This window comes from Haliotis asinina, chromosome 2, assembly GCF_037392515.1.
Source record: "Haliotis asinina isolate JCU_RB_2024 chromosome 2, JCU_Hal_asi_v2, whole genome shotgun sequence".
NCBI classification, from domain to species: domain Eukaryota; kingdom Metazoa; phylum Mollusca; class Gastropoda; order Lepetellida; family Haliotidae; genus Haliotis; species Haliotis asinina.
Genome location: NC_090281.1, coordinates 42,859,851 through 42,877,124, shown reverse-complemented (window position 1 = coordinate 42,877,124; position 17,274 = coordinate 42,859,851). Strand labels below are relative to the sequence as shown.

The window sequence follows — 17,274 nt, the reverse complement described above, 5'->3', positions numbered from 1 at the left end:
CATTCTGTTAAACAAGGTGTAAAGCTTTTCACAAGAGTAGAGTTTTCATCATGGATACATTTCACAAGTGAATGGTTTTGACCTTCACCTTGACATACCGAGTTTGGGACACAGAAAGGACAAAGTTTGGTTTATGATAATCAATGTTTATTTATGTTATCAAAATATACAATAATGACAATCAGCCTCTGAGATAACAACCATGTCCATTATAAACCGTTCACATGCCATAACACAGTATCTAATCATACGTAATTCGGGGAATTGTGACACCCACAGTGGAATCCTGATCACCTTGACTACAAGCTTAGTGGTGTCCTGGTACCTTGTGACTCATTGACACTGTCCCAAGTTATACCACACTCCAAACGATGCTGTCATAATTGTTTGTCATGCACCGCAATGGCACCTGTAATGGGGATCTGAAGCTGTCCATGGTAATGAATTCAAAGAAGTCCTTATATTGAATGTCTAATAGGTGGTTGACTTGAACCCATAATAGAAACATATACTGAACAGCAAAAGAAATGCAACATGTTTCTGTCAAGGATTTCAATGGAAGACATAAACATGAACACTTACTTTTCATGAACTTGCTTTTAGAGATTATATGTTTTCAAAACTTGTATCCCTTTTACTGTTCAGCAGATATACTGAACAGCAAAAGAAATGCCACAGATTTTTGTCAAGGATTTTAACAGAGGTCATAAACATGAAGACTTACTTTTAAAGAGATTTCATGTTTTCAAAACTTGTATCTCTTTTGCTCTTCAGCATGTTACAGTTTCCCAAAGGGGTCCCAATAGGGATGGGTGGCAAGACTTTCTAAAGGCTTCCCTAATCCAAAAACAGCATTCAGTGACATATTTCTATGTATTCTATCAAATTGTAATCCCCGATAGCAGCTGAAGTTGTGCAAACACATGACAATATGGATGCAGTTACGAAATAGCGCTTGACCAATCAGAATATAACTGTACCATCAGGGTTGATACAGAGAAACATAACCACACCCAAGAAGGAATAGCCTTGAATACTGGTGTGCAGCATATGGGGCATAATAGGAACATAAACCAAACAGCAGGAAATAACTGATAATCATAAATATAATGAACGACAAGTAAACAGACTTGATTCACTTCGGGGTGCATTTAAAAAAATTCAAAAGAAAAAATGATTCTTTCAGCTATCCTGAACACAATTGGAAATATACACCTTGGAAAACCTTGAGCATCACTAACTGTTAATTTTATATCAGATAAGGATTTTTGAATGAATTAGCTTCATACACAAAGCTGCATGTAATATACTGTAAATCGGAAACTGAAACGTAACAATAGGTATTTGACAACCTGTCTCCTGTATCTTAAGATGTGAACCACTGTTTCTGTCCACTGACAATTTTCAGCTACCCTGCCAACTTGTTACAGGGATAGTTTGGACATTTGTTGACCTGTGGTCACTGTAGATGTTTCTATGGTAACAAGTTCGGACTATATGATACTTAAGAAGTTCATCATTTCCTTGCATGTATATTTCATGTCCTGCAGTACTGCAGAACATCATTGTGTGGTCTAAAACAACCACTGAAGAAGACAGGCATATTATGCTTTTAAAGAAAAAAATGAATAACATTTTGGTTAAAAAGTCAATGAAACAAAACAAATCAGTTACCTCTGTAAAATATCACAACAAAACTCTTGCCAAATATAATGAAGTGTGCACCTGGTCATCAGAATATAGGCATTGGAGAAGCATTACTCAGGTTGGATAATATTAACAAAGCAAGTACTAAAGGTTTAAATGGTTCTTGAGCAAAATGCTTGTGAATATTCTTCAAAAACTAAATTATTTGTCAATAAAAACAACAGATCTGCCTCATCCCCCGGAGTACAATCAGAAGCTAATTTCAGAACACAGGTGGCTAAATATGCCACAGGTAATGGACATATGGAGGAGACAAGTATATATATAGCTGACGCCATTAATGATAGGTTCAGGTATGGTTTCCTGTTTTGAGCAAGAATGGATGCCTTCCACTTTCAGAGAACTGTGTACAGATCTTTAAAATGTCGTCAAAAGTATTCCACATTTATGTTCTGATTAATCCAACTGAGGTAAAACTCTTTTCTAAATATACTTAAATTTATGTTGCCATGGTGATAGATCTGGTGATGAATCTTTTTAACTTCATGGAAGATTCCAAACCTGGCAAGGAGCAACAGTCAACAAGGTACAATACCACAAATCTGCGAGTCCAAAATGAAGCACATCATACAGTTCCGACATGAACCAACCTTCTGGTATTTCTATAAAAACACTATTTATGCTATTTTCTCTAAAATCGAACTGAGCAATGCTCCTCAAAACCCACACTTTGTACTACCATTTAGTCCTTGGCCAAATGCACGAAGAGTACCTATTGTCCAGGATCTCTTAGCGGCAATATTATCCAGTAATTAGCATGACCCCTCCCACCCTTCAGAAATACATAACGAGTCACAGAATGTATCATGTACACAGTCCTAATGTCCACAACCAACTAACTGAATATCAACCCTGGACTAACAGACGGTGACACACACTGGGGTCTAACATGGTCAAGATATGCAGTTGTGGTGTTCTGCTACTGGTAACTGAAATAATGGAAGATTGGTTGCAGTGATCAAATCACCAAGCAATTAATCACATTTACTCATAATTGGACACAAACGACTTTGGAAGTACTGTGTTTGATACACTTGATGATGGAACATATGTTAGAACATGTCAGGGCCTGAAAACACCTTCAATTCTCAAATTCTCATACAACTCACATCACTTACTGAAGAGTCAATATTTCTTGAAGACTTCATGATATATGAGTCCTCATCATAAAGTAGCATGTTGCGTCATGTTGTACTTATCTGCCATCACCTGAATAGGAAAATCTGAAAAATGTCCTTAACCAATTATTCTTTGATGATTGCTTGTTCATAATGAGCCAGTCATCAGCTGTGAGATTTCAACCACTTCCCAACACTATATGCAATGTTGGTAATACAGCTGGGTAAGTCATATTACCTGATACATACTATCTGTACATTTGGCCAAGTACCATATTCCTTTCCAAACATATGAAACAAAACAAACACAAAGACTTCAGAGTCTAGATCTGCAAGCAATAGTTAACAAAAACAGGGTGATACAAAATGTATCTATCCATTTCTGACCATGAAAAATCATGCCATAAAAAAGAGAGAAACTATCTCAGACACACGCTTTAAAAATGATGTGCAAAATAAGTACACCTCAAGTGTTTCCAAATTCTATGTATACCACAGATCTCATTCCAACAGTTACTGTAGGAGATAGTTCTCCATGAACAACTCATGGAAACTCAAAAGAGTGAGATTCTAGACTGTACATCCTTGATGGAATGTTAAAGTAGGTAGTAAATATCTTCAATCTGTATGGACATAATGCTGTCAACAGATACCACGCTCCGTACCACTCTTCTATAGTAATCTTTCTATGCTAATGTGGCTATCAAGGCATATATAGTCGTCAGTATGATGACACTCACATGTCCTAGGCCAACCCATGGTTAGATTGGTAACATCACTGGCTACTGGCTTCATCTGGCAAGTAAACATTGTTGCTGTTCACTGTGTATTCACTTCACTGGCTATTAGTGTGGTATCTATTGTAACACTGATCCAAGCTGTACCTCTATGCATGAATACACAATGTGAATCTTACATTTCTGAAAAGCACATCTGACATGAACTACCTTCATTGTGTTGTTAGCAAGAGAACATCGGCTTAGGAAGGCTGAAATACCCACCATGCTAACATGAGACAAAAAATAGCAACAAACAAAACAATATTAGGTGAAACATGAATCAGTTCTATTGTGTTGTAAATAACCTACCTGTGAAAGGACAACTACACTACAGATCAGTGACTGACACATTGCAGGCAGGTCTACAAAAATATCATAAATCTTAAAAAGATATTTCTTTCAGTTGTAAAAATATTTCACTGATGTCAATTTGTCCAAACAACTAATTCAGCTAACACAAATTAAAATGGTATGTAAGCTACCATTAAACTGTAAAGCAAACATTAACATTTCCAATCTTTAAGTAATCGAAGATCTTATTCTTTGATGACAATACTGTAAATAAGCTAAGTACACACTCAGCAGAAACAATAACATTTTCTGAAAAAAGCTTGCAGGAAGTTGAAGGTCAGAAGATGCAGGTGATTATGTGACGACAGGGGCGCTGAGGTCACGCAGCTGGCTGTAGTTGGGGTATTTGACCCTTCGGTAGATGGCGGGGATGACGAAGGCCAGGATGACCCCAAACAGAAGCCCCAAGATGATACAGACAGGTACCCAGTACGAGTGCACTGCAACACACAAGTTCAAACATTATCCAGCATGTCGACTCTTATCTGTATTTCACATTTAAAGATTAAGTGTTAGTATTGATGTCTGTAGCCTTCTGAACTAATTACAGCTCAGCAATATATGCATTACTTTCATGACAACAATATCTTAACATAATACACTGATACTCTCATACATGGAAGTCTGCTTATTCACTTTTATCAGTATATCTGATGATCTGACTTAGATTGCTCTCAGTTCACAGAGAACGTGGTGGCCTGAGGTATTAGATCAGGGTTGATTTCAGGAAATGACACCCTGTGCACCCTGTGCACCCTGTGCAATAACCTTGTTGCACCACACAAAAACTGGTTGCACTATTGCTTATGAAAGAGTGAGTGAGTATGGTTTTACACCTCTTTTATCAATATTGCAACAATTTCACAACAGGGGACACCAGAAATAGGTTTCACACATTTTACTTATGTGGGTAATTGAAAATGGTGTAGCATGGGGGTGGGGGGTCTGGCCTTGTGAGGCTTCTTCTTCCCCACACTCGCTCTCATCAAAGGATGGGGTGTTGAGGGCTGTAAGTGGGTGGGTCTGGCCTAGTGAGGCTTCTTCTTCCCCACACTCGCTCTCATCAAAGGATGGGGTGTTGAGGGCTGTAAGTGGGTGGGTCTGGCCTAGTGAGGCTTCTTCTTCCCCACACTCGCTCTCATCAAAGGATGGGGTGTTGAGGGCTGTAAGTGGGTGGGTCTGGCCTTAGTGAGACTTTTTTTCCCCACACTCGTGTGTGAGTGTGCGTGCATGCGTGTGCGTGTCTCACTCTTGTTCCAATATCAAAGTGGGGAGAACAAGTTATTACAAACATCAGACTGACAGTAGTTTTGACTTAAATTTTGGTACACATTTCTGCCAAAGAGTACTACATTCTTGCCTCTGACTCTAGAGTAGTGAATGCATACATGTTTGAATAGTTTATATCTCATCTCATCCATCCTTCTCCTGCTGCCATTCTTATGAAGACACACTGCATTATTTCTTCATCTGCCCAAACCATATTGCCATAAGATGTAAACATTCAATCACACATTTGATGGGTAAACAAGATGTAGTATACACAGGCTGCTTGCTCTCTTATCATGCTGTTGATTACCTAATATTTGTTGTATTTATGCATAAATGTAATGGAACACTATTCACATAAGCTATTTTACTAATCCATAGTCACTTTTGTTGAATGAAATGTGTTTCAGGTATCTATGGACCAAATATACCTCTTATCAAACCTTGTCTTTTGCACTTAGAGTAAGACGCTATAGTGGAAGGATAGATGAAACAGCATTTGATATAGATATCGTGTCATCTGTCCAAATTATGTCACCATAAGATGTAAACATTCAATCGTACATTTGATATAGATATCGTGTCATCTGTCCAAATTATGTCACCATAAGATGTAAACATTCAATCGTACATTTGATATAGATATCGTGTCATCTGTCCAAATTATGTCACCATAAGATGTAAACATTCAATCGTACATTTGATATAGATATCGTGTCATCTGTCCAAATTATGTCACCATAAGATGTAAACATTCAATCGTACATTTGATACAGATATCGTGTCATCTGTCCAAATTATGTCACCATAAGATGTAAACATTCAATCGTACATTTGATATAGATATCGTGTCATCTGTCCAAATTATGTCACCATAAGATGTAAACATTCAATCGTACATTTGATATAGATATCGTGTCATCTGTCCAAATTATGTCACCATAAGATGTAAACATTCAATCGTACATTTGATGGGCATGGACATACAAGTGAAAACTGGGTATTTAGTTTGCAATATTACATTATTTTTAATAATTTGGAATTAGGTAATTGTGTTGGTTCAAACATGATTATTTTTACCAGTGGTTCAGTACTCATGTCACATAGACATATTGATACAAAACTACTGTCTTTAATTTCCTGTTAAGCTAAAAGGCCCATTGCATACATAACAATCAGATTGATGCTTCACCTTCAGTTGTTTGGTATTGAATGGAAAGAAATCATTCATTTTTCTCTCTCTTACTCCTTAAATATATTTCTGGATTTAGCTTCCTTTTGATATAAGAACAAGGGTGGGAAAAATAGCCTTTAAAGTTGATTTAAGGGTGGGGAAAGTATGGCTTAGGACAAAATTAATATTTGGTCTAGGAAGATTAAAGCCTAGGGGGATGAAGTTTTGGCCTTGGCCAGAGTTTCCCAATGGAAAGTTTGTCCTAGGACAATGTTTCCTGGGGGAAGTTTTGGCCAGGGTGAAAGGTTGGCCTGTTATACCAGATCTTTGTTGTGACAAGCGAACGATTTAACTACGAGGCTATCCCATCATCCTGCTGCTTATGTAAGACTTGGAGGTGGATTTGTGTCAAACAATGTATAAAAACACTTGCTCTCTTCTACTAGCAGGACCAGTTACCTGAAAAGAAATCTTGATATCCAACTACTCACCCAGACCAGAGCGATCAACAGGGCCGGTGCCGTTACAGCTCTTCTCATCTGTCATGTCCCCGCAGTTGTCCACTCCGTTACACACCCAGTCAGGGTGAATGCAGATTCCGTCCCCACCACATTGTTGGCTCTTGTTGCAGCCTGGAACAAAAACAGTGCAAGGGGTGAAGAAGTACCATGTCTGTGTTGGCAACAGTCTCACACAACCTAACATAGCTGTGCATGCACCCTCCTTTGTAGCTGTGTAGGTGTTTGGAACGTCAGATTTGTTGTCATATCTGCAGCTGCTACACCCAGATTCTCATACCAGGGGATCACATACTGACTAAAACTAGGCATTTACTGTTATGCTGATGCCATCACAACACTACTTAACAATTCACATTAGGTTTCTTACCAGGCCATTAGTTCAACACTTGTGACATAAACATCTCGCTTTCTAAGCTTTCCATGCTGCAAAGCAGCATCATGGGGAACTTCCACTGATCTGGACTCCTCACTTCCGACTGAAGAAGGGTGTCTTGTTTACCACACACACGTTACGGAAGTGCATGAGTTAACATAACATGATAGGTACCTGGTCATTTGTATTGTGTGACAGGTCGCGTAACAACATTTATTCTTTGTCTGAGATGTACGTTAATAGGGGGAATCCCACAATCACACAGCCTTGATGCAATACTGCAGCAATGTGTAAAAAATAATATTTCTAGTCTTATATGCATGTCAAATCAACTGTTGCATTGTTTAATTCACTGTTTCCATACTATGTCTGATTCATTGTTTCCTTAATATTTATTTGTCTGACTGACTGTCTGCTAGGTAAGTAATTCTCCCTAATGTGTCTAATATCCTATGCTGCTATGTTTGACTGTGTACATCTGTCCTAATGCTACCTTGTCCAGACCATGTGGTTAGGAGGTTACTAACATTGGAGAACATTGGTAGATTACCTCTCTTGACCAAATTTTCCACTTTCATAAAGAAACCCAAGATGAATGAATACTAACCTACACATCCATTGTAAGGTTGTTTGACAACATGATGTCCATTTACAACCTAGGGCTGATTCAATGTTCTGTGTTCTACTTACTGAAGGCACTAAAGTTAAGAGAGAATCCCAGTCCGGTTCCATCTTGGGCTTTGGTAGCGGTGTAGTTGTACATGACTAGGATGACATTGGTGCGAGCAATGATATTTCCAGTCTCAGTCTTCTTGAAAACAACTGGCAATAGCGGGTCTCTAATGGACCCTCCGTCATGGATGGCCAACGAAGCACTGATGAAACAAGGCATTTAAACAAATCTGAACAATAATTCCAGTATTCACAATCTTCAATGTGAAGCAAACAGATGTGCCTATAACAGACTCTGTAATCAAAGTAAGTACAACACTTGGAAAAACAATCCTGGCATTCTGGACTTGCTATACACAAGAACCTTCATGGACACCATGATTCACGTCAAATCGACTGCATGATTCACGTCAAATGGACACGATTTATGTCAAATGGACACCATGATTGCAAATCGACTGCATGATTCATGGTAAATGGACACCATGATTCATGTCAAATGGACACCATGATTCATACCACATGCCATAAGAACTACATATTTCATATAAATCACACAAACTATCACAATCGAGGTAATGAACAGGTAAAGACAAATCTGTAAAACTGAGTAGACAGGACAGTGACCATGAACTTACAGCTGCTTCTTGTCTGTGCTTGTGACTGTCAGCTTGAACTGAACCGAGTTGCGCACAGTGCTGTTCTTGCCATGGGCAGGTAACTCTACAATCCAGACACACACTGAGCTCTTGGTGACAGGTTTGGGGTAGCCAGGGCTATGAAACTGCCCAGTGGGGGAGTCTGTGGTGTAGTTTCCTCCACAGTCTGGAACCAAGGACAAACTCAGGGTGAGGATGCAGGAACTGTCTAGATTCCTAAATGTAAGAAAACCTTGAACCACTTAACTGAAACCAAACTAGGTTCTTTGACATAAAGGATTAATATCACCACTCACTGAAACAGCTGCCTTTATAAGAAGACTGCAGCTCCTAAAAGCCTTCTATCAGTCAAACTGCATACAGTGAGCTGGATGGATAGTAAACATTCTTGGGACTTTAAAACAATAAAATCCAAATGATTACATTTCTAGAATGATTGTACAAACCCAGTTTCCAGTAGTTTGCTGCAAACCCTTGCCCTGGGGTGAAGGGGCCATTCTTGGGTGATCTGGCAGTGAATTGTACACTGGTGGACTCTGCAGCCACAATGAGGTCATTTGGCTTCACCATCCCTCCATACTGGGCCAGCATCTGTGAAGTCCCATTATTTGTGTCCTTGACTCGGACAAAGTGACCTTGACCTAGCTGCAAGGTACTGAAGGAGAGATAGAAGAGCTGTGAGGATGTGGTATTTGAGGTGGTGTTGGAGGTGGTGTTGGTGACGTCCCAGACACATTCCGAGTTGAGGGGGTAGACTCCGGGGTAGCCTGGGCTGGTCAGTTGTCCAGCTGCCTTAGTCAGCAGGCCTCCACACACTGCCATAGGAAGAAACACCATGAGCACTGTACAACATTAAGTTTCTATACACTCCTGTTTAAATTCACTGCTTGTCCTGATCACTTGCTCTTTCTACCTGTTAGCAACTAAAATTAAATGACCACTGTCTTGATGCTTTTTCGTGAATCACAACTCATTACATTTGGGGTAATGGAAGTCCACAACTGTTATAAGGATAACGCTATTTTTCAGGGCATTATCATTTGCAGAAGCCCGAGGTCTTTCATTAACCGCCCGACGAAGGAGGGCAGTTGAAACGACCGAGGGCTTCTGCAAATGATAATGCCCTGAAAAATACTGTTACCGTCATTATAGCTAAAATGTATAGAAGTTTTAATAAAATAAGAACAAAAACAGTGGTATCAGTTTAGAAGCATTTACAGCCAACAACAAAACAACGGAGGTCACTGACACACATTTTCAAACATAGACACGTCATAGAACAACACAAATGACGTCACTATTGGCCTATGCTCATACTTCAAGCCGCCATTATTTTCAGTGATCAACAATGATAGGCTTCAAGTAGAGATTTTCATTGCTGTATGTTGTCATTTATGGTACAATTGTTATGGTTGGCACAGGCAGGAAAGTGCATAATGGCACAAGCACATGTGACGAATGTGATCCAGAGTATATGGTCAATAATGAACCCAAGTTCAAACGAGCCGTAGGTGATACTTATGACGTCACCTAACAACGGGCTTGATAATGGTCCGTCGTTAAGCATTTTGTGGGCATTATCAAGTTACAGTGGACCGCTCATTTCTGATAACGTGTGGTCGTTTTAATGATAATTCTATCCATTTTAGCTATAAACCATGATAATCAGTGAGAATTTAAAAATATCCTCACTGACACTACACATCTGAATTTTGAATGATAATTTATCTGCTTAATATATTGCAGGTGACAGGGATGACAGGTATTCTGAACACGTCTCCTGTCTTCAGCAATCTACCATGTACCCACCTTCTTGTGACACTGTATATGTTGCCATGACCACTGGAGCAGTACAGTTCTTGCAGGAGTTGTTGGACTTGTACACAAGTCTGTTACATAAACATGTTCCATAGTCTGTACTATTAGCATGGATATATGCTCTATATATAAAATGATATCTATGGCTTAATTACTTATAGCTCTTGAAAATCAAATTAACAGTGCAAGATTAAAAATTTTGTGAGCCAAAACATAGTCTATCCATTCAGTTACAAGCCAGAAAAAAATTATGGCAGCCATAACATTTCACCATGTTTCCCAGCTACATGTTTACAACACCTTGTTCCCAGCCAAGTGTTTAATACACCTTGTTCCCTAGCTATGTTTGTGGTATACTGTTTCCTAGCTAGGTGCCTTTATATATTGTACACACATATACTTCACACAAGACTGAATGTCCTTACTCAATGCCTTTGCTGGCTGGAGCACTGAACTTGGGCAGTTGCTGGTCCATATTGGTCAGGTCAAATATTGCCAGGGTCATACCATACTCCATGATCCCACTGTATATGGTCACAGTCTCATTGACAGAGAGACTCAGCTTTGTAACTCTCAGAGACACGGTGCCTGGCAATCAAGAGAAGACACATCTATTATTTATGATAGTCCAAATATCATGAACATCGAAGCTACATGCAAACTGTTTTGAGAACAGTGGATATGTCTGTAGAAGAGTGCAAAATTGTATTTTTAAACATAATCGTACTGAATTAAAAAAAACAAACCAAAAACAAGTAGAATAATAACCTAAAAAATACTGCTGACATGGAATCTGTTGTTGCTTAATGCTTATTTACTTAATGTTTCGGATGATTAATACCACACTCAGCTATATTCAATCTGTATGATGCACAGTGATCATATCTCCACCATTAGGATGTTGTTCTACATTTATTGCCTCTTACATCCACTACCTGTATTGTGTTCTGGAACACCGAGATGGATGCTCTCACTCACCCTGCTGACTCGCTGGTGTGATCGTCCAGCGACACAGTGTTCCATTTACAGCCTCAGGGTTCAAAGAGTAGTCTCCCCTGATTCCAGATGACACAACATTGCAACCTGTACGACAACATCAATAATCAACAAGACCAACCAGGGCTGGCCATAGGCTTTGTTCATTGATGCTGTAGAAACAGTGTAAAACTGTGTACAGTATAATCTCTTATATTTATATTGGTTTGACTTGAACAAAGTTGGGATGCAGACTTCATTCAGGGTCTACAGAGTTTAAAGCCTGTAGGTCGAAGCAGGGTCTGACGGCAAATTTAAGGATTGCAAACTACCTGTAAGTGTGTATTCAGGAAACTTGCTGTAAGCAGAATACTTAAAAAGAAATTTACAGAAACTAAAGAACTGGAGAACATCAAAGCAGTAAGTTTGGTCCTCTAAACAGTAAACTATGACTTCTACATGAAGTATCTTGGACCTCAGCCTTCTCAGCTGAATACACTGGTCCTCTAACTATACATTATACATCAAAATGAAGTATATCTGACTTTGGTCCACAGCCTGGTACTCCAGACTGAAGTTTTCCCTCTGACTGAAGTTCCTGGCCACCATCAGCAGCGTGTTGCTAGGCGACGTCACTGGGAATGCTTGTTTATCGGTCCTGTTAACATCAATCAGTACCAACCAGTTCAGATGTGATGAAGAAAAAACCCCACTGTGTCAAATCTAACAGACCTATGTAAATACCTCTAGTTATCTCAGGTTTGACACAAAATAATCACTAACGAAAGAGTGCAGTGTCCACTGACAATTAATCAGACCTCTAAATAGTCTCCCCCAATCACTGACAATCAATCAGACCTCTAAAGACAGACTCGTCCCTGAAAATTAATCCGATCTCTGTAAACAATCCTCTGTCCACTGAAAATTAATCAAATCTCTGAAGACAGCCCTGACAACTATAAATTAATCAAATCTCTGAAGACATTCCCCTGCCAACTATAAATTAATCAGATCTCTGAAGACAGCACTGTCAACTATAAATTATTCCAACCTCTGAAGACATTCCCCTGTCCACTGACAATTTATCAGTGGTGCAAGCCCTGTCTACTCACGTGAAGGACACCAGAAGGTCGTTCTTGGGCTGCAGGCCATCATAGAAGTCCAGAGAGGCCAGAGGGAACATCAGGTTGTTCTGGGACAGGGTGACTTGGACCTGTTGGCCCCGTGGGGCTGAGAACTGGTAGTACAGGGCATTGGCAGTCTGGTTGTCGGGGTTAGGTTTCAAGGTGATGTTGCCGCTGCCAAGGAACCTGCCACCGTTGGCTGTTACAGACATATGCACATGAAAACAGACATAACTATCAAAGGAGAACAGCATATATCTCCTGGTTTGTCTGGGTTCTATTTGCAGGGAAAACACTGTGTACGTTTCGAAACAGAACAGAATTAAGACATGCAACCTGGGACATGCAAGGTCTGTGCTGCATATTTTAGTTGTACACTTCACTAAGTGATAGCAGTCATGGAACAAAACACTTCTGCTGCATGCTATACAATAATGCCTTAATCTAGGTCTGTTTGATTTAGTACTGACCTTGTTCAGCAACATACACAGCCAGTTTCCTGTCCCCTGGTAGATCCCCGACCACAAGCCTTATCCACAGCTCACTCCCAGAGCTGGTCACCAGGTCACCTGAGGCAAGATCAGTGACAGTTTTCTGTCAGACAGCAGACTAGTGGTGTTCCGATGATTGAAAATAATTGAAAATTAAGCGAAAGAAGGATTAAAAATAATTATCTATTATAAAAAAAGTGTTTTCGTTTCATCAGAATTGCTGTTTCGGTATAACAAACTTGAATGAAATAAACTAACCATTAAGCTTGTTGAACATTCACGGACAATTAAGTGCTCAACAGTCTAAAGCTATGCACATTGTATTCATAACCTTGTATTCATCGTAACAGTAAACATAACTGAAACCTGTCTATGAATAAATTTTACATCTTTTGTGAATGAGATATACTCAAAAATAGTTATTTCATAAATAAACAGAAAATGAATACATTAACATTAATTTGAGATAATACCTTTAAAATTGGTGATTACAATATAAATATATATATTTGGATTAATAATTGATAATCGTTCACCACAAGTCTTTCAATACTTGATAGTGGATTTAGTTACCGATTCCCAAACTCTGACACACTGACAGGTGTATTGATCAGAAATGAGCTGACCTTCAGTAGGGAGATTCTCCATCTGGGACATGAGTGGTGATGCCAAGGAGCCCCCGTCGGTGATGATAACCTTGTCGGCACCTGGCAGCACTCTGAGCGTGGTAATGTTGAGCATCAGTGTGTGCCCTGGCTGTGCATGGAGGATCCAGCGACAGTCTGTCAGGGGAGATCTGTCTCCTGGTACCATCACAGAGATGTTCTCATTGTTGTTCACATCAATAATGCTACTGCAGTCTGAAACAAGAGAAACTGTCACATTATTCATGTCCGTCATGCTGCTAAAGTGTTGTTATTAACCTCTGTGCTACTAAAGTGTTGTTCATGTTGTTTATGGTCACTATTACGTTACTGTTGTTTGTATTCACCTTAGTGCTAGTGTTGGTCATGCCCACCCTAATACAAGTGCTGTTACACTAAAAAGCTGGTGTTGACGTCTATATTCACTCAATGCTAGTGTTGTTCATCTTTACTCACATTCATCCACCATGGTGTAGACAGCAACAAATGTCTGAGTAACACTGGAATTAGCCAAGGTGAAGGTCACATTGATCTCCATGGCCATGGCGATGAAGTCATCAGGGAGCTTGGCAGTAGCAGATCCTGCAAACAGAAGCCCAAGCTGTATTTACAGGGTACCTCACATTTAAAACAATGTCTTTTTACAAGTGAGCTTCCACTTATTCAACTGCTTCATACTGTGCTTGAAATGCTGTACCAGTCTAACTTAAAGTTTTTCTTTCACATGTTCTTCAGCGATATTTCACCTGAGACACAAACAGTCAGAAGCCAACATGACTGGACCTAAACTAAAAACTGTTGAGGAAATAGTCTGTCTGAGTATCTACTGTTGGTTTTCGTGGGCTGCACATCAACACACTGAATAAATTGCATGAAGGATGGTTGTATCTCGAACAGTATCTAAGAGGAGATTTGCCACAGTGATCAGCCCCAACCATGACTAACCCAGAAAAAGGTGAAGGACAGATTCTGTGAAGATCTGATGGACGCCTTCTTCACTGCACCCTGATCAGACAAACATATCATCCACTGCGACTTCAATGCCTCAGTCAGCAGAGACCACTCATTGTTGGAGTGAGTGCTAGGGATAGATGACATGGGCAACTGTAACAGCAATGGACTCCTCCTGGAAACCTGTGTTGTACATGACCTTCTCATTACCAACACCAACATCAAGGATGCACCCACTCCAAACAATGGTATCTACTGGGCTACATCATTGTCAGGCAAGTTTGGGACAGAGAGGACATGAGTGTCATGAAGACCTTGTGTGGAGCAGAGTGCTGGACAGAACACCATCTGCTGATATCCAAATTAACCATTGATCCGTATCACATCACAAAGGAGCATGTCTCAATGATTCCTCCTCCATATCTAAGAAAGAGCCTTTCAACACAGCCAAAGAACAGCACAGACTGAGCTGACAGGAAGAATTATAGTGCCTTCAAGGCCATCTATGGTTCCACCTCGTCTGGATCCTCCCATCTCCTTAGCAATGATGGGAACAAGATGATTTCCTGCAAGAGAAAATTCTTGAGTGTTGGGCAAAGCACTACAACATCCTCATCTGTCCATCTACCATCAATGACGAAACCATCAACAGCTGCTACAAGTACTGTTGGTAGAACTACTCCCCCTACCCCTCTCTGAAGAAGTTGCAAGTTGCAAAAGCCATCAAGCACCTATCAACCAGCAAGGTACCTACCGCCAATTCCATCCACCATGATTTCAAAACTTTTGGTGCCCAAAAACTGATTGTGAGTCTTACAAGCCTATACAATGACATGTGGTCACAAGAAAATGTGCCATAGGAACTCAAAGATGCTTCTATCATACACCTCTACAAACGCAAAGGGAACAGAAACGAATCCAACAACCACTGCAACATCTCTGCTCTCCATTGCTGGGAAGATATTGGCTTGAGTTCTGCTTACCCACCTCAACCTTCACCTCGAATACGACCTGCTCCTCAAGAGCCTGTGCTGATTTTGCTCAGGACGTGGCACAGTGGACATATCTTTGCAGCCCGACAACTACAAGAGACCTGTCAGGAGCACAGGAGTTCAAAAATCCCATCACCAGATGCCCCGGACAAATCAGTTTTCAGGCATCAAATCTACATGGGTATCTTTCTTTAATAATAATTTAATTATTTAATATAGTTTCTGCTTGTGGTTTCAACCTCCAAATACACCTGGATTCCATTTCCTATCTGCTGAAAATGTAGCTACTACATTTCACAATGATAATACAGCTGAGTTACCTTTCTTTGCTGTTCATCACTCAATAAATAGTCCGCTTAACATGTTGATTTATTCTTCCATAATTACATTATCAAAACTGTGTCATAAAAATCAGGGCAAGTGGCTTATAAAAATTTTTTTGAATCTCTAGGAGCAGAACGCTGGACTGTACACCACCTTTGTGGATCTGACTAAAGCCTTCAACACCAAGAGATCATAGTCAAGTTCAGCTTCCCTGGTAACAGTTCCATGATGGCAGGAACGCAAGTGTGCAGCACCACAGCGTATACACCCTGCCATTCCCTGTCACCGACAGGATAAAGCAGGGCTGTGTGTTGGTCCCCGCCTTGTTCAGCATAACGTTCACTGCAATGATGAATGATGCCTTCTGAGATGGCGACGCTCACCACTCTTTAATCCTCAGAGACTGCTGACCAAGATGAAAGTCCATGGAGAGATAGGCTGGGACTTCCTTTTTGTAGACTGTGAGCTAAATGTGCCTGACAACTGAACGCTTTCCGCATGAGATGTATCAGGACCCGTGCAAAGTGGCAGGACAGAGTGCCAGACACTGAAGTACTCGAGCGGGCTGAGATGGATCTATGCCATCCTGATGTGCTCTCAGCTCTGATGGGCCAGCCACACGCACCGAATAGACGCACCGAATAGACGACAGTCCCCTCCCCACAAGGACCGTCTCAAGCAGTGTGACATTCCTCACTCAGAGAGATGCATCAGGCACAAAATACAGAAACGACAGGAAAAAAAAGACAATGACAATTCCACCTCCCAGCCTGATTCAGTCTCACACATTCCATGTACATACTGCAACAGACACTTACGAGCAAGGATTGGTCTAATGAGCCATGTTAATGCACACCTCTGGTGACATGAAGTCATAAAGGCATGATCATCTTTGCCTGCGAAGGATGATCATCATCATCATGATCATCATGATCATGATCATGATCATCATCTATTCTTAAAGAGGTCTATATGTTCAGTGCTGTTGACAAACTGGTAGAATGTATATCACATGCAAGATACTGTTACACACACCAACAAATAATCATGTTGTTGCCAGCATTTTTCAAAGAGTGAGTACATAGTCACATACACGCTGAATCAGTAACAATATATTGAAGATCCTGACACAATGTTTCAAGGTCACATGCAACATGAAACACAACTTTGCACATTCTGATACTTTTCGGTACGTACTAACTGAAACAAATCATCAAAAATGACAATTCAACATATGAAGTTGGAAACCAAACGCGATAAAAAAAACCTTGCAAAATCAAAGTTCAAACAATTTAATTATTTTCCCCCAGTGATAATGGAAAAAGTGGTTTC

General features: G+C 40.1%; 1 protein-coding gene across 2 annotated transcripts in view; it reads right to left on the bottom strand.

Annotated features, from left to right (window-relative positions):
* Positions 1 to 130: 130 nt before the first annotated feature.
* The window catches only part of LOC137273732 (cubilin-like), a 73,226-nt gene continuing 56,082 nt past the window's right edge, over positions 131 to 17,274 (bottom strand). For both annotated transcript variants that reach the window (XM_067806539.1, XM_067806540.1), the window contains exons 7-19: positions 14,132 to 14,257; positions 13,658 to 13,891; positions 13,011 to 13,109; positions 12,529 to 12,739; positions 11,962 to 12,074; positions 11,420 to 11,524; positions 10,867 to 11,029; positions 10,433 to 10,512; positions 9,070 to 9,438; positions 8,603 to 8,789; positions 7,983 to 8,167; positions 6,890 to 7,030; positions 131 to 4,395 (exon numbers count right to left, since the gene is read on the bottom strand). In XM_067806539.1, coding sequence (XP_067662640.1) covers positions 4,250 to 4,395; positions 6,890 to 7,030; positions 7,983 to 8,167; positions 8,603 to 8,789; positions 9,070 to 9,438; positions 10,433 to 10,512; positions 10,867 to 11,029; positions 11,420 to 11,524; positions 11,962 to 12,074; positions 12,529 to 12,739; positions 13,011 to 13,109; positions 13,658 to 13,891; positions 14,132 to 14,257 — 2,159 coding nt within the window. In that variant the 3' untranslated portion in view covers positions 131 to 4,249. The remainder of the gene's footprint in view (positions 4,396 to 6,889; positions 7,031 to 7,982; positions 8,168 to 8,602; positions 8,790 to 9,069; positions 9,439 to 10,432; positions 10,513 to 10,866; positions 11,030 to 11,419; positions 11,525 to 11,961; positions 12,075 to 12,528; positions 12,740 to 13,010; positions 13,110 to 13,657; positions 13,892 to 14,131; positions 14,258 to 17,274) is intronic.